Raw genomic sequence first — 25,107 nt, forward strand, 5'->3', positions numbered from 1 at the left:
TTTGCATCTTTACCAGAAGGTGGCTCTATTAACATAGCAGGTAAGACTGCTATGAGAACAAGTTCAGTGAAGTTGTGTTCTTTTTCAATTACTAGTTACCACACACCTCTGCAGAAGACAAGCACAATTACCGGGAGATACGCAGGTCCTAATAAGCCAAGACTTTACCAGCACTACAGCTGGAACCAGGCTAAACCCTATTTCATAATATCACAGTTAAGATGCAGTTTATGCAATTTGTACTTGGGACAAATTTCTCCAAATAACAAGATTACAAAATAACTTGCACAAGAGATCCAAGCAGAAAGAGTGACTATAAGCAAGAGGACTAAGACTAATCTTAAGAGCCTAAAGTCATGTTCTCAGAAAAAGATTGTCTATTCACTGTACTGTATTCTGAAGTATTATTCACTGCATATAACTATAAGGCTTGTCCATATGAAACAGTAAGATAATGTTCGGATCTGATGTTACATCTGTACTATGTTTTTCCATCATCTTGACATACATTTTTAGATCTTGCACATTGTAAAATGCCACTAGCAAGTTGATTTGTTTTTGTATGAACTTCAACCCAAGAGACTGGTAGGTATTTTGAAACTAATCTACCACACTGTTCAGTCCTGAAATCTGTGCAATAGACACTACCTGATTCTTCCACAAGTAAATGAGATGCAAGCAGAATAGATTAAACATACTTACTTCTATTTCTTTCATGCTGAAGATTTCCACCCCACACTTCTTACCACGTTCTACAAGATCTGTGCCAAAAGGTTCCATGATAACAATGGTGTTGAGGATTGGAGTTTCCCCCTTTTCCACACTAGTTAGCAGAAGTTTGGCCTTGTCAGGTGTGTCACAGAAAACCAGTGATAAGTCAGCTGATGAAAGAGAACAACATTATCAATGCAGCAAGTTTGGACTACATTCACACTTCAGAACTTGGTAAAAGAAAACATCTGAAGGCAGCTACAGTTCTGTCCTTAGCTCTGCCATCATATATTCAGTTGCTGAACTACTGAAAATGCCCTACCTTTGTTCACAATGTATGTAATTGCTTCAGTTCCCAGTGTATCATAGAGTGGCACCACTACCATGGAGTATGTATAGCATCCCTGTTCGATGATCACCCACTGCACAAAGAAAAGAGATGCAAGTCACTGTGTTTACTTAAAACAGACCTTCGAGAAGTAATCCCGATGTGAGCCTAATAAGTACACTATTAGGACAGAGCTCATTTGGACAAATCTTAATGAAAAGGTCTCCTTACTAATTTCTATTATTTGTTTACCTTGAAAGCCTATTTTTAATTTGTCAGAGGAAGAAAAAAAGTAAGGAGGTAACTATGAAAAAGCATCCAATCCAATAAAATTCAACTGTCCTTAGAGTATTTTTAATTTTAAATAGTTTTAGAAGAAGTCAGTATACATTACTTATCTCCTTAACCTACCTATTAAGGGAAAGAGGCTTTGAGTAAGAGTTGAATAGGAGTACAATACCGTTTCTCATCTTTAGGTCATCACAGAAGCCATTGAAGCTTTCAATATTTTATATCATCGTAGTATGAATCAATGAAGGACTTGCACATGTCTTGACACACTAATATATATGTATATATTGTATAAATAACATCTCTACACAGTCTGTTCTCACCTCTGTATTACCCACATCTCATCAGGGCCAGACATGCAACAGTTACCACAGAATTCAGAGTTCTCTGGAAAGCCAGCTTCATGAAGTTTGTCATCATGTCTCAAGACTAACTACTCCCCTTTAATTGGGTTTAATCTGAAGATGCAGTTGAATGTGTACCAATTCTGTGTTTTCACAGAAGAGGACATCCTTGCAAGCTGCAATTAAGAGGATTCATCTGCTAAGAAGTATAGTAATCAAACAGCTGCAGTCTTATTTTGTGATACTATCTGATAATTCTTTAGCAAGACAGATTTCATCTGAAATACTGTCAAGGTAAGAGCCACACAATTCTCTCTCTGTAGAGTAGCTATTGGGAATGGTTTGTAAACAACTAGCTACACCAAAATATAGAGTTGCATGCAACTCCTTAAGTGTGAGCCTCTGGGCAAGTGAGGCAGCCAGTGGAACTGAACAACTCCATTTTTGCCCTCAAGAGTGACAAAAACTCAGATAGAACCTTTAGCTAGTTCCAGTTAGCTAAATAAAACGTGCATCTTTAAAAGTTAAAGAAACTTACAATTCAACAAGGATTTCATTAATAAAGAGCGTTTCCCTTTACCATTTCCCCCCACCCCAACTCTATCATGTTTTCCAGTGTTTTTGCAGGACACTAGCCAGTTGCCTCACCCCTGTAATGAGGGCAAGTTTAGGCATCATTCAGCTGATTATTCCATAGGAGATCTAACATAGAAACTATGCTAAAGTTGCTAAATCTCAGTTTTATGAGCTGTTATTATGGGCAAGTTTCCTAAATTAAGTTTTCTACTGATTGAGAGTCTTTAACAGCAGGAATTTTTCTGAAGGCACTTATACAACATGCCTGTTGTTAATCTCTTACCCCAAAAGAAGTCATCTTATAAAGTCTAGTACAACACCAGTGAACAGGGAACTTACTGGTATAGCTAGTGTCTGCATGAAAGTCTACGCATGCATACCTATACCAACTGTAACAGGGTCCACTGAGGATTTTTTCTATAGACAGCATCCACCTACACATCTAACAAGAATGGGGCACCTGCATTGCTGTTCAGCAGCTTCAAGTTTAGGACTTGTTTTATTGGAGGTAAGTCTATTACAGTAGATTACAGTAGACTTCAGAAGCTGCAGACAACTGAGCTTCCCATTACAGCCTCCAACTATTCTCGCACACTGACTGGGGTATTGACAGTCATCTTTATTTCCTGGACCAGTGACTTTTCTTCCTTTTTAAATATTGCTTTAAATTGAGATGCTAGACACAAATAGCAAACCTCAACACTGGAGTCCTCTCTCTAAGCCCAAGCAAGCAGCTAGTACTGAATAGAGGCAGCAGTCTGAAAGTCTCAATTTTTCTGATGCAGTTATGATCTATTAAGGGAAAGTGAGTATTTCACTGTGCTTTTCCCCCTCAACTTAAAACACAACTTCCCTACTTGTAGAAGGGATCTGTTTTTCAGTTACTCAGAGGGGAAAGTAGTTTTTATTAAGCAAAGTTTATTTTTCTAGTGAACATTTGAGTAACTTGCTAGGATTTCCCCCCCAGGGGATTTTCCCAGCAGTTCCCCAGACTGACAAATGGGAGTCACTGACAAAAACCTTCACATAATCTCCTGTCTGGATTAGTGATTGTATTTTGGATGTCACAACACTCATACAGTAGTTTTCAGTAGGGAAAACCCCAGAATTAAAGTTGTTGGCTTAAACAGGTCTTTCCAGCTCATTTGACCCAGCTCAGAGCCAGCTGGAATGAAGCAATTCCAGCACATTTTGTTTTTGTGGTCCATAAGCAGACCACACTGCCATGCCCTCCTTCAGAAAATCCACTGACCTAACAGTCAAAGATTCTATCTTCCAAATCAACAAAAACCTTGGAAAAGAGATGGCCAGTTTCTTTGCACTCAGAGGTCTACCTAACTAACACCTGGCTCCTTTTTTTTTTAATTAGTTTCTACTTGATGTTATAAGAGCACTCATTTAACAGCTTCCCAATTGGAGACATCCCAGTCTCCTTATAACAAAAAACTGTAGCTGTTAGGACCAGAATTCCAGCAGGAAAATCCAAGCAAGTTACCAGATTTAAGAATCTGGAAAGTATTTCTTGTACAATGCTAGAGTTAGGTTTTCTGTTAGGAAAGGAGAAAGTTGGGGGGTATTAAAGTCACTTTTTTTAAGTGATAGAAGGAAAGGCATAGTGACAAACTGGAAATCAGAAAAGATACAACAGCAGAGTGTTGTCCAGGACCACGGAGACAGTGGTACAACTTCTAGCCATGTCAACGCAAAAGGCAGCTCTAAGGGATGGAATCCAGCTGCCAGAGTTTAATCAAGAGGGACAGCATATTTTAGACACAAGTTAAGAATCATCCTCTTGTCTTGATACAGGCTTGGATTAAACTAGCTTAACACAGCAAGCACCAGCTGAAGCTCTAAGCACAAACAAGTTAGAGAAGTTGACCCCTATCAAATAGATTTAATAAACAAAGTCAGAATATGCAAACATTACTCAACAGTTCATACTACTTTTAGTAACAGCAGTCTAGAACCACCCCTGGATTAAGATGGATAGACACCAGCTAATCAAAACATCCTCACAGTTGCCTAAGGTTTGTGACATTTGGCATTGTCAGATGATCTTCAGTTGTATCACTTTTAGTCTTTCTGCCTCCTTATTAAGTTAAGGAATTTTCCATTTTTGCCTTTATCAGGAGGTTTTGCCACCCAGCATCTTGGTGTCCAGGGCCTCTTTCACAGAGATAATTCTATCACCTTTAGCCATCTTTTATTTGTCCAACTATTTCATCATTAAAGGTCTTAAGTTTTGAAAGGTTTAAATATCTTGCGACTTCCAAATACTTGGAGTCACCTAGGACTCCATTGTCACTTTAAGAGAAAGCAAATGGTGATAACATTAAATCAAATAAGCACTATATTAGCTTCCCATTAAACAGGCCTATGAACTATTTGCTATGAACTAGAAAGAGGAGAAAAGTTACTTTGGATTCCCTGATCCTGAGCATAAAAGGCTAACAGTTGTGTCAGCTATCAGTTTTGGCTCTTAGCTCTAGATGCCATGTCCATAGCTTGTGGGTCTACAGTGTCAGCTATGAGCCCTTTCCCAACTCCAAAAATACTCATAGTAGGGAAGCTCAGTACACTGCCAAAAAGAAAAAAAATCTATAGATTTAGAAGAGTGGGCCATTTCAGTAACAGCCAGATCACTAACAAACACTGTCAATCAAATTACCTCAGGTCTGTTTTGTGCAAAGATCCCTATGTATTGGATTTGAGATGGTTTGAAGCCTCGGTGGAGTAATGCAGAGCCCACATATTCTGCTCTGTCTGAAACCTGAGGGAAAATAAAGAGAAGCCAAATGAAAAAAGAGACAAGCTTAACAGTACAAACCACGTAAAACATTTTCCTTTAAGTCCTACAAGAAGAATAACTAACATGAAGCAGACAGTGGTTTTCTAGGCTATTTTGGATGTCCTCTGACCTTGATAAACTAGAGACTGAATATGGACACCATACTTGCACACAAAACACAGAAGAGTACTTAACAGTTAAAGTCCAGCTAGATTAAGTGTAAGTTTAGATTTAATGCTCACATGCAGAAGATGCTATTTTGTTGCATTTGTATTAACCCCCAGAAGTGACCCTGGAGTGAGCCAGCTTTATACTCAATGACAAACATTACATATGCCATCCTTCTGCTTCTTTCAGAAGACTACTGAACTACTGAATTCCCAGTGCCTACAAGAATACCATTCTACTTTTCAAGAAGTACAAAAATAAAGGAGACAAAACAGTTCAATAAATAAAGCTTTTGGGAAAGTAATTTTCTAATTCCTCCTTCCATATAGCATATGACTCGAATCTACGTCTTGACATGAAGAGTTTTGTTAATGAGAGGCTGTGCCTAAAAAATACCCAGCAAAACCACCTTGGGAAGTGACCTCTGCTACATACAAAAGGTCTTCACTGACCCTAGCACTACGTACTAGATGAGGCTTATGCAAAGTTTAAGGTATCACTTACTAAATCGGGAACAACCTGAAAATGCAGAGCTGTCCAAAGAAGATTTGCATAAAGATATTTTTAGCATTCATGAAGAAGCAGTGTGCTACTAGGTAGAAGTGTATCTATTAACACTCTGTACAAGCATTATTCAGCGCTACTGAGACAAATAATCAAAAAGCACAGGTAACATTTGTAAAGTAAAACTAGCCTCTCAAACGAGTGACTATAATAGTAGCATTCTGAGCCTCCAAATATTGCCTCTGAAAGGCTGCAGCTTTGTAGTAGTGTCCAAATTCTACGCAATTCAGCAATAAAATGCTGAAAGCTGCCAAGATAATCTGAAATACGTTCAGGAATAAAACAGTGAATATAAACAAAGTGCAGGAGGTATTCTTCCCCTTGTACATTTTTGTGACTGTTCCTTTAGGATTTTAACAAGAATTAGAATCTTCCTGCAATATTTTGACATTACTTTAAAACACCATGAATAATTAAGTCTTTTTATATCACGCCACTGGATGTTGTGGCAATGGTCTCAGTAAGCAAAAGCAGATCTAGCTCAAAGCTAGAAAGGCTACTTACCTCTTTATAGGATATCCACTCATACGGCTGGTTTTGTTTTCTAACACCTAGACATGGACCGTTATCTAAAAACAGCAATAAAAAAGTTACTTAAAATTTAACCCCTGCTTCCTCTGTCTTAACAGCACACTAACTACACACCTACCAGCATTAAGCTGACACCCTATGAATTCTTTGGAGATACCTTCAGAATGCAAACCCCATTTTGGAGTTGGTGAGGGGGACAGGCAGGGAATGAAGCTGGTGAAGGTTGGGTTAGGCTAAGGAACACAGCACTGACTTAATTCACACAATGCTGCTTTGCAAGAGATCATAATGCAATTTGCTTTCAAGATGCTCACATTTAATGCATTCATCTTATTGATGGGTAGACATCCCCCATCCACAACGGGGCTTCAGGAGCCCAGACCTTCAGTTCTTGACACCACTGAAAAGAGTAACTTTAAAATTAAACTTACTTGAAACATGCAACCCCCTTTGGAAGATATCATAAGCTGTTCTCACATCATCATAGTAACAAGTTAACAATTCATCACTCTTAAGGAGAGAGGACCTTCGAGCACGCTCACCACCCTAAAAAAGATAATTAAAAAGGTTGGACACTTGTTGGATACAAATGAACAGGAAATTCCTGAAGAAATAAAAACATCTCATCTATTTTAAACATTTTGTTATGAGTCTTAGTAAATTCTGCTTGAGAGAACTTCATTTCTGTTTCCCAGGACATCATTTAAAGATATGTTATTTCTCCCTGCATTACTGAAAGTACAAGGCAAAAACCTACCCTCAGCTACATTTGCTCTGTGCTCTCATATGTAAGAACCACAAAATGCCCTTTGACACCCCTCACTAGAGGAAGATCTTCTTTAAAAGCATTTTATCCCATTATATCAGCAGTTAAGCTTTCTAAATCCCTCCAACCTCAACTGGGGCATTCTAGATGTTAACACTGAGATCCTAATTTACTTTTCCAATTAGAAATAGTAAACAACCATGTTCAGACTGAGGTTTCAAAACCTTAATGATTTTAAGCATGGTCAGTTTTAACCTGCTACTATAAAATAGGCTATGTTAAATAATCTCATTTTACACCAACTAAAGTTTCAGAAGTTGTAATTATGCAAGCACTGTTGGGCCATACTTGTTCTGTTCAGGTGACAGACACTTACAAGCAGATTTTTAACGGAGACAGTACAGCTGGTTAAGCAGTTTCAAGTAAATATTACCTAAAATCCTCTTTATCAGGGGTTGTAGTCAGCTTGTGGCCCTTTCAAAGAAATTTTGGACTACCTAAATCTACACATGTATTATATCATCACCTACAATGTCAAAAACCTAATCAGATGCAATTAGACTCTTCCCAGGCCATTGGTCTGGTTTTGATTTCAAGGTACACTGGAAGATCAGAGAGCACCTGTTATCTACAACTGGAAAGATACAGGTTTATGCAGGTTTCACTGAAGATGTCATATCACACATGTCCACAGAAAGGAGCTAGCACATTAGTGATTCATCAGAGAAGGAAAAACATTTTAAAACTGAAACAAGTTGGACTTGTTTTTAGCAAAACTATGTGTAATGCTTGCCACTCCTTTGACCGTAAGCAGAAACATACACTGTGAACATGGCCCAGAACAACTTTATGACTAGCTTACCTCCAAACAGTCATAACATTAGAAATTCAAGAGCATACTTGCCCTCAGACCAACATCTACTCTATAGGAAGTGAGCTGATCACTTGGACACATCTCTACCCAGAAAGAAAAGCCAGAGTGCTTATTTTATTGCACTTGTTTCACAGACACTGGATAACCAGGGTCAGCTTCTAGATTTCCCAGTTTTACCACCTCTGGAGCTAACCAGAGGGAGATCAAGCCACATAGTTTATGACCACAGCCATAGGAAACATCTATATGTGATGTATTGGCACCATGTTTGATGCACTCCAATTTCTGTGTAGGTGAGTATCACACCTTAAGTCACTCCTTGGGCAACAGTCAAGAAGTTGGTTTTCTTCTCAGCTGAGCTGGTACTATTTTGTTTACATGTCCTACTACTCAGAACTACAAAAGCAGCTTTACAAAAAGCAGCTTTCAGAGGGCCTGAAGCACTAACTGAACCTGAGAATGACGCTTACCAGGCAGAGAGCACACTGCTTAGATTCAGGGCTGACTGCACTCCCCTTCTCTACAAGAGAATTAAGAAACTATTGCAGGCTACTACTGCAGAGACCCATAGGTTGTTTTATCAGTAAAGGAAAGCATAATCAGCTTATCATCCTGCTTACTTAATTCCTTTTCTCAACACAAAGTAAAACTCTTACTCTAGGCCTGCTAGAAATCACTTTCCACTGAAGAAGGCAGCTTCTTGTGTGAAGACCATCAGGAGTTCAATGTTATTCTTCAGAGATGCGGTGAAATACACCTTGATATGCTGAAGATCATTTAGACCTTACTTCACGCTGCCGCTTTTAAGTCCTCTATTAGGTGACATTATGGTATTGGTCTAATTTTGCTTTGGAGTAAAAAGGACTAGAATTACACTACTTTAAGAGCCTGTACAAAGGGTCCTTACCCAAAATATTTGTGCAGCCATCAGGCAAACCTTTGTAGCAGAAGTGCTTTTTAGTTTGCCGTGAACAACACTGCTCATTACTAGTCAGACATCTCAGCCTCAGGACTGGATGTTTGGCTGATTCCATGCAAGTTACCTGAATGGGACCTAACAAGCAGACCCAGTACAAAGTAAGCACTCAGAAGGGTTGTCAGTTTTAAAGTGTGCTTAAGGAGCCATGAAATAAAGTTTTTTAATGCTAAGAACAGCCTTGGGTTACTTGTTTAAGGCAGCCAGTACAGCATTTCGGGTTGTCACAAGAAGATGAGCAATTATGCAGCAGCTTGTAGACATTAAGAGTAAGACCTTGGATTGGTTTATAATAGCTGCATCTTAAGGAAAGAAATTTATTCTATAAGAGACATATTACATAACCCAAACAGGCACTGATTGTAACACAAGACAGCCACTTTTAGACATAGGCTTACTTCTTGTTGATACATGGTGCTTAGGATGAGCAGTACTGTCAAAACATATTGCTGTCTCAACCATGCCTCAGAGGCAAGAGGCCTAATTTCCATGTTCCTAAGGGAAAGTACGCTGCCAAGTGATGCTTGGGTCACTAACATGCACATTCTGAGCAGCAAGAAGTACAAGCTAGGATTTCAAGCTAGCCATATAGTTTTGAGAAAGCTAATCCCCAGGTGAGCACACAACTGCTAAAAATCAACCCCTTAATACAGAGACAAGCACAGGTCTAATCAAGCAATTACTGAAAGACAACGCAAGCCAGAGCTCCTGTACCATATCAGGAGAGTGCATGAAGGTTTAAGAGCTTTCAGGAGAGGAATACCACTCTCCATATCTGAATGGATTTTCTTAAGGGAAGAAACCTGAAGTCCAACCCAAACTCTTACTACAAGACAATATTGACATCCTTACTGTTTACACACCATATTTCTACATACCCTAGCAGAACTTGACCCAAATAGAAGTACTTGCATTTTTTAAGCATGACGTAATATACTTGACAGCCATACATCCTGCACTCTAAAATCAATAGTTCAAGTTGTTTAAATATGCATCACCAACTAAAAGCAATCCATAAGTAGACAGATCCAAATGCACCTACGAGTCACAAACATGATTTTGCAAAAACTCACTCTTACAATAAGGCCTTATTGCAGCACTGAAATCTTTGGTACAGTGCACAACTGAGTATAGCATGAGTCTCAGCAATAGTCTCACACTTACTTATGATCACTCTTTATCTTGTCTTCCCATCCACAGACAGTGGATTCAAGTGGATCCCAAGAGATTTTCACTTAGGCCTCAGAGATTCTCACAAAATTCATATTGTGTTTACAGCTTTGAAAACAGGATTTCTTTCCATGAAATGGAACTGTGGCATGTACATTTCAAAGACTGCAGTCCATGTATTTTGTGACACCTACTCTAGAAGAAAGCAGATACTTTCAGTAACTCAGCACCCATTTACCTCTGCATACAATCTCTATGCTCCCTCAGTGTTGGTTAGAATAGGTCACTGGGTGCTGACCTACTAAATCAAAGCTTTTCAGAGCCACAAAGTGAGCTTGAACAGCAATAAATAGGATATTTTTCCTCCTTTAAGAAGCTATGAAGGCTTATCATCAGAATACATAGAAATCCTATGCCAGTCACTGGCTTCATTTAACTTCATTATTCTCTTGGCATCTAAGTTACAAGCAAGAATTAAGCAGAAGCATATTTATAACTCAAAGCTATAACCATTAATGAACAGATAGATTTGATATTCACAGTTGTACAGATTTGTGTTCTGCTACATCTCTTTTGAAGCATGTTGCTGATTCTCTAGACCTTTGAACATCTTTTCTGATTAAAGATGATCAAGTTAAGGCATAATCTGAGAGCAGCGTTTTGCATTTTTCTCCCACCGAAGTGGGAATCCGTCTTAACACAGCTAAGAGAATGGAGTACATTAAGCAAACATAGCAAGAAGCTAAATCTCAAGCACTGCATTACACTTGGTACTATCATTAAAAGCACCAGTTCTAACAGATGTGAAACGTGCTTTAACATACTTTCTCATTTCACTAGTTTGAGATAGCTCACAACATTATATTGTAAAGGGCTTTATCTGAATTGTCAAACAAAACTGGGCAGATCTTGGTCATTTCAAGATATTAAAGTTTGAGCTCTTTATCCCCAAGATATAACATCCAGCTGTTCTTCATTTAATACTGGCTATTCCTTCTATTGGTGTGTTTTCTGAAGGGACAATGAAAAGTAATCCCGCTCTACCTATTCTGCTCAGAGCAGATGTTAATTAGTACAATATGGATCAATTGCACATTAAGTATTTTTAGTGAGGTCTCATACTACAGACAATTTTTAATCATGGAATCCGTGAGTGATGAGCAATTTAACTTGAAGAGGTAAAGGTAGTGAGCTGAGACTGCTGTCTAGTCTCAAGCACATAAACATTTGTCACTGGGTTTATGGCTGTTCCACCATCTTCCAGCACAAAGCCCCCCCCAGCCTGCTATTGATACAGTCTATACTGGGTAGCGAGGCACTCCACAGCTGGAAAGCTTCACTGGTTGTTTACTGCAGCCACTAAAACATGTTCTACAAGAATATTCTATACACTGTCTAAACGGCCACTGTCCAGACTGGGAAAGCTCACCAGAAGTGAGATCTAGCCTCTGAATCCTTAAAATATGCGTGCTTCTTGTAGAGATGTTTTTGTAACTATCACGTTGCCAGAACACGTTTGTCTTTCTGCAATTCTAACAGTGGACCATTACTTGGTTTTCATTACCGTAACATGACTTGTAGGCAAGCTTACCAGTATATCATACTGGAAAAAAGACTTAAGAAAAGCTAAGCTTCTGAATGGGGGGGCCAACTGATGCTTCAATTCTTCAGTTCCACTATCATGAAGCACTGCAGAGACAGAAATGTGTGATCTGAGGCTATGATAGGAGCGTCTTGCTCATGAAAGGTTACCTACTGCAAAACTTCAAACTGCTCTGCCACATTTGTTTATATCAGTTTACTGTCACATCTTCTCTTAAGCTCATGAAGTCATGTTAAAACACCTGTGACACAGGACACCCAAATGGGGTCTAGCCACACAAAAGAATCTGCTGTAATTGGATTCTTTGGTTGCAAAGATGTATGAACAAATCTATAGATATCACTTCTGACTATCAAGAGTAATGCAGTAAACTGTCACCCTTATTTTCCTGTATTTTATAATACCCCACCTGAAGACCACAACCATCCAAAGCTATCTCCTTCCTCCAAAAAAGGAAATACGTTGTCTACTCTGAGGAAATAGAGGGGCACTCTTGAGAGAATGAAATCCATCATAAAACAGTGACTCTGTAGTAAACAGGGAAATTGATAAAACTGCTGCTCAGGAAACCAACCATGTAATCAGTTGTCTGTATTTCCATCTAAGCAACAGTTCTTCCCAGTCAGACTGTTTCCATATTTGACTTCAGTATTAAAACCACCACCTAACTGCAACATCGTGCCTCGGAAATCAAGACAGAAACTAAGCTAACATATCCAGAGTTCAGTATATGGTTGCTTTAATTTCAACTTACTCTATGGCTGGGCTCTCTTGGCAGGGCTCATATCTTTCCGCAGATCATTTCAGGACAGTTAGTACCCTCTTCATGCTTGTAACCTAATATATGTCTCATCTGTCAGCTATTATAAGCTAGATATTGTAACAGAATAGTATTAGTCTATCAGTACACCATATACACCATGCACACTCTGACCAAGACCTGATTTCATAAGTCACCACCTAAACAGTTTTAAAGTAAAAACTACACTGTGCTAGCTGTAATATTCACAAGTTTCCTACCACCACTCAGATCAGAAGCTCTTCTCACCAGTCTCTCTCCCATGCGAGTTATCACCACAGTGACCTGAAACCTCAACTTGGTTTTCAAATTCAGCAAGCCAAAAAAAGAGCCCAAGCCACACTTGAGAGAAGTGTTCCCCCCCTCCAGTTCAGAAACACTGCATAAGCAGCGACTGCTGTAGGCTTCAAAGTTCAGTGAATGACAGCATCAAGTGACACTTACCTCTACTTCCACAGACTGCATTGCTAAATCACATGGTGGTTTTAATGCTTTCGGTCTTGTCGCATACCAGTAGGTTGTGAGAGCTGCAAAAGCACCAAAACCCATCAGCGTGTTTGTTGGAAGGGTGCGCACATACTGCCTGACATCCCCAAGTTCCGGCATCCGTAGATGTCTGAACAACTCATGTGCTTGCATTGTAGTTCAGTGCAGTTGTCCCAGAGCTGGAATCTGTTGACAGGAAAAGAATTAGACAGATCTGAAATTCTGCTTCAATTCAGTATTGTTACAGGAGAGCAATGTACGCTTTGTCCTACCAGCTTCTCACTATCAAAGTGACTTTATCTGCCACTAAGCAAGCAGTATCTTTAGATTGCTGTAATGCAATTACATAAATAAGCAATTACTAGTTCATACTCTGGAAAAACAGGTGTGGCTGACAAGAAAGCTCCAGGGTTTTAATATCACTTAAGACACTGCATTGTAACAAAACACGATTCTGTGATGGGGTTTTTGTCTGAAGGATAGTCTTTCAGAAGTGCTAGACCTTTACTGGCAGAATAGCTACAGCACAAGGCTGTTTAAAGAGTGAGTGTCACATGGGACTCGGGGGAGAGAGGGCAGGGCTATGTTGGCTTACTTTCCGGCACTAACCCAACAGAGAGCAACCTAATCCTGCGGGAGCATAGCAGGAGTTTTCACCTCCCCTTCCCTACTCTCCCCTCAGTCGTGCACGAGGCTCTGCAGAGCTTTCCCGCAGGAAGGCTCTCCCTATAGCCCACCGTGCTAGCTAGCTTCCTTTTTCTCCCGGTGTCACATCAACAATTCATCTTCAGACACGAGGCAGAACAAAGCAGCATCTGTGGGGCCGCAGCAAACAGCGGCATAAACAAGCACAGGAAGCACGTTTTACCCGTCACGTCCATACAGAGAGATGAGGAAAGGCGACTCCTCGCCCGTGCCTCAGCAAGGGCTGACATGGATATTCCGCAGCCAGAAGCGGCCGCGGAAAAAAGCCTTGCCGTCAGCTCAGCTGGTGCCCTCCTCCCCAGCCAAGGTCCCTGGGGACGTTTGTCACATGCCAGAGCCAGGGGCTCCTGCCCACTGGGTTAGAGGTGAGCAGCAGCAGGCAGGCAGCGGGCCCTGCCAGGCCAATGGCAACCCACAGCCGATCACCCCACAGCGCTGAAGGACGGCTGCCTGCCCTGCGCCAGCTCCCAGCTGCCTCCTGCCACCCAGGGACATTGCCAGAGTCGCGTCTTCCTGCATTCAGCCCCGTGGTGTGCTCCTTCGGGTCCCTGCAGCTCAGCCGCTGGCAAGAGCCGACACAGCAAGAGACCTAGAGAGTGTCAGATGTTTTTGGATGGCTACAACATGCTGTGGAGCCATACGCTACTGCACAGTGGTAGTATAGGAGATGCTGAAATCCAGGCGGCCAGAATTAGGGGCACATTCATTTCTGAAACCAAGCATACCAGGTTAACATCTCACACTTCTACAGGAAAAAAAAATCTGAAGTTTACAATCTGCTGATGAAATCTTTGTTGCTGCCATCAGTTATTCAGCTAGACAGGGGAGTCGTCTAGTCCATAAAGAGACTAACCAGTATTTGGGGAGGATTTGCTAGAGACAGCAAGAACACCTTAAGATGGTTCAAGGGGCCCACCGTTTCACAACGCTGCACAGAGCGGCTGAGGTTGGAAGGGGCCTCTGGAGATCACTGAGTCCACCCCCTGCTCCAGCAGGGTCACCTAGAGCACGTTAGCAGGAGAACAGTCTGAAATAAGGTCACAGACAGGGGTATCAGGTCCATCTCTGGACAGGTCCCAGCCCCCCCCAAGCCCGGGGGCACTGCCTTTCCCCACTCTCCCCTGTATTTATATCTCAGGGTAGCTGACTGCATGGCCTAGGTATGCTGCGTAGGGCCACTACAGAAGTGCCTTCTGATTATTTGCACTGCAATATGCAGGAGACCACATCACAAACCTGTGGCACCTCAAACTGTAGCAATGAAAGGTGAAGAACTGAGTATATCAAGAAATCCCTTCATCTTTCCTTAGCATAAAAAAATACTGACTCAATTAGGATCACTATGCCATTGCTTTTTATACATAAAGCTACATTTCTTTGCATTGCAGGCATGAAAACTCTGGTGTTTTAGCTTCCAATAGATGAACACTAAGAATAAATCAATCCCAACAAGAAAGGCTTAGCTTACAAATCAGTTTTAGATATCCTATTAGACACCACACTATCAGATTAGCAAAAGGGGAGTTAAAGTATATGTAAGGGCAAAGAGCAAGCTGAGCTCTTTCTTCCTCAAGCCTCACAATAAGCAGCTCTGACTTAAACAAATACTTGCTTTCCTCTTTGTATTAGTCAGGATATATCCTGCTCACATACTATATAATTCAGGAATGCAGGGTAATTAGAGAATTATTCTTTCAGAAGGCTGGTGTGCTATTACAGCTGACAAGAATTGAAGTAAACACCTTCATTTAATTCACATAAAAGTCCTATTGTAGTCAAGAAGCTGGGATGATATAGGACTAGGTAAAGAAAAATGAGTATCACCACTCTTCATTTCTTTGACCAGTTGTTTGTAGAGCAATTTACAACAAAACATTCTTGAATTTCAGTTACATAACATACTCCACTGCTTACGCTTGTATTGAGGGAGACTCATTTATTACACCTTCTGCCTCATCAGCACAGAGAGACAAGATCAGGACAAAGTTCTCGGCAGAACGAAGCAATTCCTAGCTTTAACACTATCAACTAGGTCATATCAACTCTTTCTGTAGTTAAGATGAAGTCAGATGCAACAAGAACACTCACATTCATAAACACGTATGAATATGCCCTCTCAAAAAAGATGAGGTTTCAACGCCCTTCAGCCTTCTTTGATCCATCCCAGTAATTACTTGGCTTATGCTCCAATCATATCAGACATCCAAGGTCTTCCCCATGATCAAGGAGAAGAGTTTAAAGTCCACAAATGTCTTTTCAATTGAACTAGACCTGGCCTTCAGTCCTTTTCCTCGAGTAAGGGCCCAGCTAAGTCTACTTACTCAAGACAAGCAAAGCAGCCCAGCAAGGCTTCATACACTCCACTCACCTCTGTTACTTCCACCCCAAAGCACCAACTTACCCTTCCAATTATGCAGCCCACCCACACCTGGGCACTCCATAATTGCTACCTACGGACCGCCCCATTGTTAAGCTTCATTGAAGTTTTGCCCCCACCTTTCACCTCAGCCAACAGAAGACTAGAAGAGTGATAAGTAAGCTATTAACTCCAGCTGCACAGTCAGCATGAGCAATCCACTTGGAGAAGAGCACTTTGAACTACTTGGTGGTAGGACACTCAACACAGAGGCAGTTGTGCAAGGCCAACAAGATTCACCGAGACCAGTGGTTGTAGCTTCATGTTCTTTTCCAAAAACTCAGGTATTGAAATCGCTTCTTAACCAGATGGGGTCTGGACTGCAGGCAATGGACTGTGGAACTAGGTCCTACCGTGAGATGGTACGTGGTGGCTGACTGCAGGTCATGGCTGGAGACTCCAAGGAGGCAGATCCCAGGTGAGAAGCACCAGTCTCTGACACTCCGCTTGCTACTTGGGGCACAAGGGACAACATCTGAGCAGGTCAAAAGCCACATTCCTCAAAGCAACCAATAGACCTTGGCTGGTTTGGTTTTAGTTAAACTACACCAGGCAGATATGGGAAAGGGGTTCTAGTAACAGGGCAGAAGAACTACATCAGAGGTAATTACCTGTGCCCTGCAGAAACAGTGGTTTCCAAACCCAGCCCCTGAAAGCATCCCTCTACATTCATCGCATCGGTTCAGTCAGAGTTCTGCACAGCTCAGACAAAGCCAGCTCTCTTTGCACACACACGCGCATGCACACACACACCCCGCAGCACCCAGGGCTCATTCTTTATAGCACAGCCAGTATCTCAAGGCAACGACCCAAGTTGGCAGCACTCGGCCGTTCTTTGCTGCTCCTACTCTGGGCACACAATGGGCTATTTACAGAGGGCAGCAGCCTGCCCATTGTCTACCCGTGGCCAGACATGGTTCGAGTGCAACAGAAGAGAACAGGAGAGCAGCCGTCAGCTTCTTTACTGCAGAGAAAACAGCCCCAAGAGCCAATGGCCTCTTCCCCCCTGCCCTAACACTGAGGGCAGCGGGACGCCTGCACTGGTGGCTGGTGATAAAGGCAAGCTCCCCACACGGCCTGGAAGGAGCAGCCACGTTATTTCTGCGCTCTTACAGAGAGGAGGGCAGCTTCTCTTGCTGTTCCTCTGGCTGTGAGTGGTATGGCCCCAAGACATTTTCACTGTGAAAGGCTGGAAGAGGTTACCAGCCACCCATGTACCTTTTGGCTAGCCTCAGAGCTGTTGAGCAATTTGTTTGTTTTTCTTACTGCTACAGGTTACACCCCGGAGCTCCCAGTGTCCCCCTAATGCTCAAGTCTTTTTCCACTCATCCTTTAAAGATGAGCCAAGTGCAGAATCATACTCTAGCTTTAATGCAGAGTATGACAGGGTGCAACTAATAGCTTTGGCTACTGACAAAAGAAATCCTTGCCTGAATAGATACATAATCCTAATCTCATGGTGCAATTTACAATCAGCTTAAGTTTCAACCAGCCCAATCCTTCCCAGATGCATGCTCCTACAACCCTCTGCTGGCCAGGGATTCAGCTGGTGGTACACGCACACATGGGATATGGTCTAGCAAAACCAGCTTTCCTGGGTTAGTTCTGACGCTCGTTCTCAGCTAGACCAGCTCTCAGCTTGATGAGCAGATAGCCATTAGCTCCCAGAAGGAAACAAGACAGCCCAGCTGCCCCTCGGTTTCTCCAGCTGCAGAGCTGCACCTCAAGCATGTAACTCCAGACACCGCACACAAGGCCTCCCGGGATTCTCTCCCCCCTGCCCTGCAGTCAAGGCAGTAACTTGACTGAGGTCTTGCAACCACCTGTGTCAGAGCCAGCCGTACCCAGCAGGGAAACCACAAGCACCCTAAAGACACAAAGGAGCACAGGTAATTAAGACCTGGAGGAGATTTCTCAGATTAAGCCTCCTTTGACATAAATGCTGCAGCAAGGTGTGTTGCACGGTGCTCAGCATGGCGCTCAGCATGGCACATATAACATGCGAGTCTGGCCTTGGCCACAAAGGGCTCTCCCAAACAAGAGAAATACTGTTGAAATGTAACAGCGTCCCACCAACTACTCCACTCTCCTCCCCTATCCCCTTTTCTCCAATTAAAACAAACCTAAACATCACATCTTACTCAGAATCTCCCAACCAGGTTTCAGAGCTACTGAATCCTGCTTCTGAAGTAGTTGGCTGCCAAATTCGCTTTCCTGTAACAGCAATGAAGAAAGAATCAATAAGCTGTTAATGAGGAACCCATCCCACAGATGGGAACAAGCAGGTCCCTAATATTCACCCCTCGACACTTTGAGCCTCCCAGCTGCCTGCAGCCCCCCCAGTCTGGCTCTGAGCAAAGCACAGGGCACCGTGCAGCGGTTCAGGTTGCCTCTGAGGGCTTTGTCCCTTCATCTGGAAGAAGGCAGATGGCTGGAGGGAAGCAGCCTGCCAGCTCTATTCAGCCCCACCAGGCAGGAGGGACAGGGTGACTCAGTAAGCTGCAGCTGAAGCAGTGAGGACTTGTTGCAACCTTGAAGCACTGCATCTGACAGGGATGCGTCAAGGCTCTGTCCCCCAGTGACAGGCAAAGTCACAGCCCTGTCCTCAGCCCTTTGGCCGCAGCCCTCCTACAATCAAACGGAACAACACCTGGATTCCTGCCTCTTACTGAGGCCCAACAAGTAATCTGAGTGCACACCAGCGAGGTCACTGGAGTTCACTCCAGTTCAGAAGCCAAGTGGATTCCTGTCATGTGGCTCGATCGATGTCTTTTGTGCAGTTAGCACCCTTCAGCAGCACTTGGTAACACCACGCTAAAGAAATCAGTACTTCCCACTGAAGCCTGTGAGACCATGACCAATTTGAAGTGTTCCCATTGATTGGCACCTATATACACACAGCAGCCACTAAAAGTCTTACCAGTTTATCCTCTTCAATGAGGAATAAAAATGCTTACAAACATCTACTTTGAAGCCTAAATTACTTTCTCCCTTTAGAACTGCATCCCTACAACTCTGGCTAGCATCGTGACACTCCCCTGTTAATTTATCTCAGCCCAAACACAGAGCAGATGACAATCACCCCACAGAGGGGACTGCCCTGAGCTGGCAGCTTTCTGGTGGCACTAACAGCCTGAGTAGCTTGTGCCAACTTATTCATGCTACTTGTTCCGGGAAAGTCCTGTGTGTACCTCAAGGTAACATATGCTTCCAGTACTCACCTGAGACCACGCAACAGTGAGTTTCTTACTCATGCTTCGGTCACCTGACAGCCATAGCAAAGGGTAACCTGGGTCAGGCATACTTCAGCCGTGGTGCATCACACCAGTGTTTACATTCAGAAGAATGTCTAAAAGAGTGTAACCCACAGCACTGAGGCCAGACAGATCAGTAAGTACTTACTAGAAGCAACTAATTCACCCGAGTGCTCTCCCAACACTAGCACCATAGGAAAGCTATGGCAAACCAAGCAGCCCCCCCCTTGGCACCAGGTATTAAGGTCCCCCTTTATCTCCTCCAAAGGGGCTTTTCTTTTCCAGGAAACTCACCCCTCCTCACCAGCCTATTAATGCAGCCCAACTGCAGAGACCAAGTTGCCAAAAACAAGGCACATGCAGTATCAAGCTAAAAAGCTTAAGAGTTCTAGGTTTACTGACTGCAATTCATATAAGAAGCCAGAAGTCCTTTTCTGGAAACAGCTTGCTGCCACAGGACATCATACATTTCTGCTATAAGCCTCAAATAAGAAAGTCCAGCAATAAGAAAGAGCTTTTTTCCTCCTCTCTATCAAACTATAGAAGCAGTTTTCAGTCAATGCTGGACAAACTACCAGTACTAAGGTTCAATTAACCAAAGCGAGTATTTTACTATTGTATTTTGCCCTCTGTAGATGACTAACTCCAAAAACAGGAGGCAGCAAGAGAGCAGAAGCCTGTGTGTTACCAGGAGTCAGGCAGGACCTGCAGAAGAGCGAGCCCCCCCACCTGCAGGCAGGGTTCAGGCTGCTGCCTGCAAAGGTCAGCACTGTTCAGCAGCCCTTCCCTCAGCCACACAGCACGAGGAACTCCCACACAAAGTCCTGTACCTACAGACAAGCCATCTCCCCTCTTATTTGTGAGGATTTCTGGGGAGTTACCACTGATTATATTTTAAACAAAATATTTTGTGTACTTTCCACTTGTAGTTTAGCACACCACAGAAGTAGAATAAGGCAGCCAATCTTTGCATCACTCTACCAGAAGCCCAATTTACCAAGCACTGTACTCCCTTGGGCCAGAACCTCTCCCTCTGCTGCACATTTGAAATCCGGAGCCATTAGCCTTTGAGTCTACCCATTCCAGTCATCTGCATTATCAAGACTTGTACAAAATAAATAGAAAAAACAAAACAAACAAAGCCACTATTGTATTCTATTGCTCACACTAGCTTAAGTGTCTTCTTGTAGGGGAAATAGAAAGAGTTTACGCCTCCCCACTGGAGATTAACACACTCAGGTCTGAAAAGTATATGATCTACCTCCTCCAAAAATCCAATGCAGCATTAATTTGCAGTGGAGCACATCAGGTAGGAGTCAGCTACAGAGGCTTTACTCAAAGAAACAGGAGAGTTACTTACCCAGGTAACTATTTTGAAGAGTTTTCTTTCCTTCCATTTGAATTGCTGGTTTTATTTCTCCACTGGTACAGATACCGACCTTGTATTTGCCCTTGACATGAAAGGCTACTCAGGGGCAGGCTTCTCAAGAACTGATGACCTACTTCCAACCTCAAGCTGGGAGATTTGTAGTTGTAAAACAGTATCTACCAAATTTAGAAGCAGCCTTTTGATTCAACACAATCACTGCAGCCCCCAGAATAGGCTAAGGCCAGTTGCTCAAGACCTTGAATTGAGTACACTACACAAAACAGATAATTGTAACTACAAGCTTTTAATCCAACCCCCCAATCATTTCTGTATTGCAATATAAATACGCTTGATATCTTTCTGTTTCAGAGAATCAGCCAACAGCAGTACAGCTCCATGAGGATCTCCGTATTTCATTTATCCTCATTAGATGTTACTGGTGATAAGAGAAAAGAAAGGTGTTTTTCCCCTAAGCTCAATGCCTTCTTGATCCGAGAAATCTGAGCTGAATCTCTTGATCTGAGAAACCTCAGCCCTCAAGCCAGAGCACATTCCCAAGCACAGAGGTGCGAATATAAAAGCTCCCAAGCAGGCTGAGGAGACGGCACTGCTCCCTGCAAAGCAACGTGGCCAAAAAGCCTGCTTACACCACGCAGAATAATTTTGCCTAGGCACAAGTATAAAAGCACAGGGCTTCAGGAGCAGTTAGTTTAGATGTCACTATTTCCTGTCACAGGACAGGACCATCATATCTCTGACACTAACCCAACGGAGGCAAGTCTTTAGGCAGATTGCTCGGTCCAGAAGCGTTTTGGTAATACCCCAGACAGCTCACAGGCTTGCCCTTTAGAAATTTAGAAGGCTCCCAGGGTTGCGATTCCTGTTCAACAGGAACAACAAACGCGTGCACCTCGGAACAAAAGCATCGCTGAACTCGGATAAACCCCCAGCTCCGTATCCCTACCTAGCGGGGGGCAGGCGGCCTGCGGACTCCCAGCCCCTCAGCCTTCCATTTTAGGCCGGTTCACCTCACGCCACGCTTCCACACGCGCTTTAAAAAAAATAAATAAACAGATGCTGCTTCAACAACACGCTGTATCCGAGAGCAGCCTCCTCGGGTCCAGCGAGGCAAGGTCCGGCACCCAGACGCTGAAACCCCCAGCCCGGCAGGGCCGGGGGAGGCAAACAGGGCTCCGGGGGCAGCCTGCGCTGCACCACAGCTGGCAGCAGGCCGGGCACCGCTCCTGTGCCCGCCGCAGCCCGGCTGACAGCCGGCCAAGCAGGCCGCCCGGCCCCGGGGCTGCGGGCAGGTCGAGGCGGCGGCCCCGGCAGGCCCCGGCCCGGCCCTGACAGCCGCCGGCACCCTGCCGGCACCCTCCCGGCACCCTCCCGGCACCCTCGCCCCCGTCCCCCTGGTGGTGGCGGCGGATCCCCCCGAGCCCCCCTCACCTCCCAGCGGCGGCACGGCGGAGCAGGGCTATGTGCGGCTTCCCCCGGCGCCGCCCTATTTAAGCGGAGCACGGCGGGAGCGGCGGGTGCGTGTGGCGAGCCCGCCTCCTCCGCCCTCACCGCCCCCTGCCGCCGCCGCACAGAGGGCGAGAGGGCCCGCACCGCCTCCTGCGCGGGGCCTGCGGCTGTCCCGGCCCCTCACGGCCCCTCAGGGCCAGCCCCGGTCCCTCAGGGACGGCCCCGGCCCCTCACGGCCGGCCCCGGTCCCCCGCAGGCAGCGGGGACAGGCCGGCAGTCGGTCGCCTTGTCTCTCCCTCCCTGTGGGGTTCAGCCCTCTCACTTCATCCCCCTAAATTCAAGGAGCCCCAATGAGCCGCCTTGTTCCTCCTTTGCCTGCTCGCTCGCGGGATTTGGAGGTGCAGGGTGCAGCCCTTTATACCTTACAAAGCCAAGGCAACAGCTTGTGAGGGAAACTTTTCCTCCCAGCTGTACAAAAGCCGTCTGCATCCAGTACAAGTATGCTGAAAAGATGCACGTTTCATGATAAAAGCGGATAATGAACTCATTGCAACCCCAAGAACCGTATGTTACCAACCACTAGATTTTGCTTGTGAGGGGACTGCAGATTTGAGGCGTGCTGTGACAAAACAGAGGAACTTGGAGTCGTTTCAGCCGCCCTCTGAAAGTCAAGTTACCTTGCTGTGGTTTGGCTGTGTGCTTCACTGGCCCGTTTCGTTTGTAAATCATCAACCCAAATCTCAAAGTTCTGCCATATCGTACACACTGAATAGTGCCATGGGTTTCAGCCTCCTCTGTTTCATGGTTTTTTTGTTACCTTAAGTGTCAGCTAAGACTATACACATTCACATACATGTATAATATTTTGTAAAGTATAGGAGATACTTTTATTTTACATACAGACAACCACTCTTTTTTAGTTTCTACTGGAGCATACCAGGTGTAGGACTTGCCATGAAATCTAAATGCTACCAAAGGCCCAGAGCCTATACTCCCTTCTCAGCACAAAGGAGGAGCGCACTTGTGCATGTACTGATAGTCCCCGATTAACTGCACTCGGGTCACATTGTGGAGGGTCTCACAAATGCAAAATAGATTCCTTTCACCTGAAAGGAAATGGGGACATGTCATCCAGGAGTGCATCTAAGTCACATCAGCTGCTAATGGGCATGAAGTCCACAGTGCAACTAAAGCCCCAAGGCACGGACAGCATGGACATCAGCTATCTGGAACAGCTGCACTCCGCTCGTTTGTCCCTGTTGCACCATACTTCTTGCTCGTGTAGACAGAGCCAGCCTCTGCCATTTGATTTTTGCATCATGTCCTTAGTTTTGGATGAAGGCAACAATCAAGTGATGTAGAAATAGACCATCTCAGGCACTGGTGACTTTTTTGCTCCCTGAATGCTTCTATCTGCCAACCAACAAAACTTACTATGATTTTATCTACTATGCAAATTAATCCTTTGTTATCACATTCTTCTCCACATCTGGGTCTCAAAAGGACACAAACCACATTTTTAGCCCTCGTAGAGAAACTTAAGTGAACCTACTTTTGCCTTGTCTCCACTGGAAAGAGTATTTCTAGGAGGTGTATGTCTGTGTGTCTGTCTCTCTCTATCACTTGCATGTACCCTTTTGTGATTCCTGTCATCAATATGGAAGTGCAAAACTGCCAGCAATTTGAGTATGTGTCTCAGTAATTTGACACTCACTGGATTATCCATCCAGGGATCCCATTACTCTCTGAAATTGGCTTTTTCCAAATCTAGTCTCAACCAAATTACTTAGAAAAACATGTAAATAAATCAGGGAAGCTGTATGTAAATAAAATCCATAATAAAATGTTGGGCTATCTTATACAGCGGAGCTAACAAAACTGGCTCCTGTGGATGAGAGTATTCCAGTTTGTGCCCATTGCCTCTTGCTCTTTCACTGAGCACCACTGAGAAGAATCTGCCTCCATCTTCTTGCCATGCCTGCTATAAACACTTATGCACACTGACAAGACGTGTCTCCATCCCAAGGTTTTCCTTCTTGAGATTAGGCATTACAGCTTGCTCAGCCTCTCCCTGCACAACAAACATCTCTCTTGCACTGGGGAGCCCAGGCTGGACCCAGCACTCCAGCTGTGGCCTCACCAGTACTGATATAATAATACTGATAATGAAGTACTGCTCTTACATACATATGTTAGCTATCATTGATGAAGTAAATTAAGCACCTGGCAGAAAAATCACTTAGCTGCATTCTTTTCAATTTGATTTACAGGGTATGCACATCACTGTACTGAATCAGCCTCTCCTCTTTGAGAGCCATCCCAAGTGCATCATTTATATACAACATAAACTGTCTAGCCTTCTACCGTACTCTATCTGCATCTGCTTACACTTGCTTGAAATATCAAGAGAAGAAAAAACAAAGATATGTCTTGCAAATAAGCACTTCAAGATGTCTAGCATATATTGCAGTTAAAAGCCATGAGCTACTGAATCCTCAGAACAGGCATAGCTCCTTATGTCTTTTCAGCTCTCTCTGTAGTGGGAAATGGAATAATTTCCATTTTGCATTTGTAACTGTTTTATACACTTGGGAAAGAGATTATAAATCCCGACAGCAATTGCCAGGGAGCAGGAAGAAGGAGTGGGATCCCTCTGTGATGGAGAATGAGTGAGGAGCCATGGGGGACTCCAGCAGAGGCAATGCCCCCTTTGCAGTCCCAGAGCAGCAGGGCAGGTGGCAATGACCAGTTCTTCCGACAGCTCCGGGAAGGTGAAATGACGAGGACTCTCGGGGCTCTGGGTAAAGCCCTGCGTGGACCCAGCCCAAACTGTGCTTCAGTCCCACTTGCTCCCTTACCTTACATAGGCACTCCTCAGCTTAGAAACACAGGTGTAAGGAAGTCATGAATTTAATGAGTTC

The 25,107-nt window shown here is 43.8% G+C and overlaps 1 protein-coding gene across 3 annotated transcripts in view; it reads right to left on the bottom strand.

Moving 5' to 3' along the window:
- Positions 1–22,320, bottom strand: part of ACSL1 (acyl-CoA synthetase long chain family member 1) — a 38,412-nt gene extending 16,092 nt beyond the window's left edge. The window contains exons 1-7 of one of the 3 annotated variants that reach the window (XM_048078356.2): positions 22,169–22,320; positions 12,934–13,161; positions 6,733–6,847; positions 6,275–6,339; positions 4,919–5,020; positions 1,034–1,133; positions 703–881 (exon numbers count right to left, since the gene is read on the bottom strand). In XM_048078356.2, coding sequence (XP_047934313.1) covers positions 703–881; positions 1,034–1,133; positions 4,919–5,020; positions 6,275–6,339; positions 6,733–6,847; positions 12,934–13,128 — 756 coding nt within the window. In that variant the 5' untranslated portion in view covers positions 13,129–13,161; positions 22,169–22,320. Of the gene's footprint in view, positions 1–702; positions 882–1,033; positions 1,134–4,918; positions 5,021–6,274; positions 6,340–6,732; positions 6,848–12,933; positions 13,162–13,347; positions 13,692–21,683; positions 21,706–22,168 lie in introns of those variants that run through there. The other 2 variants (XM_066996213.1, XM_066996212.1) reach the window with 2 other exon arrangements.
- Between the last annotated feature and the right edge of the window lie 2,787 nt (positions 22,321–25,107).

This window comes from Anser cygnoides, chromosome 4, assembly GCF_040182565.1.
Source record: "Anser cygnoides isolate HZ-2024a breed goose chromosome 4, Taihu_goose_T2T_genome, whole genome shotgun sequence".
Taxonomy (NCBI): domain Eukaryota; kingdom Metazoa; phylum Chordata; class Aves; order Anseriformes; family Anatidae; genus Anser; species Anser cygnoides.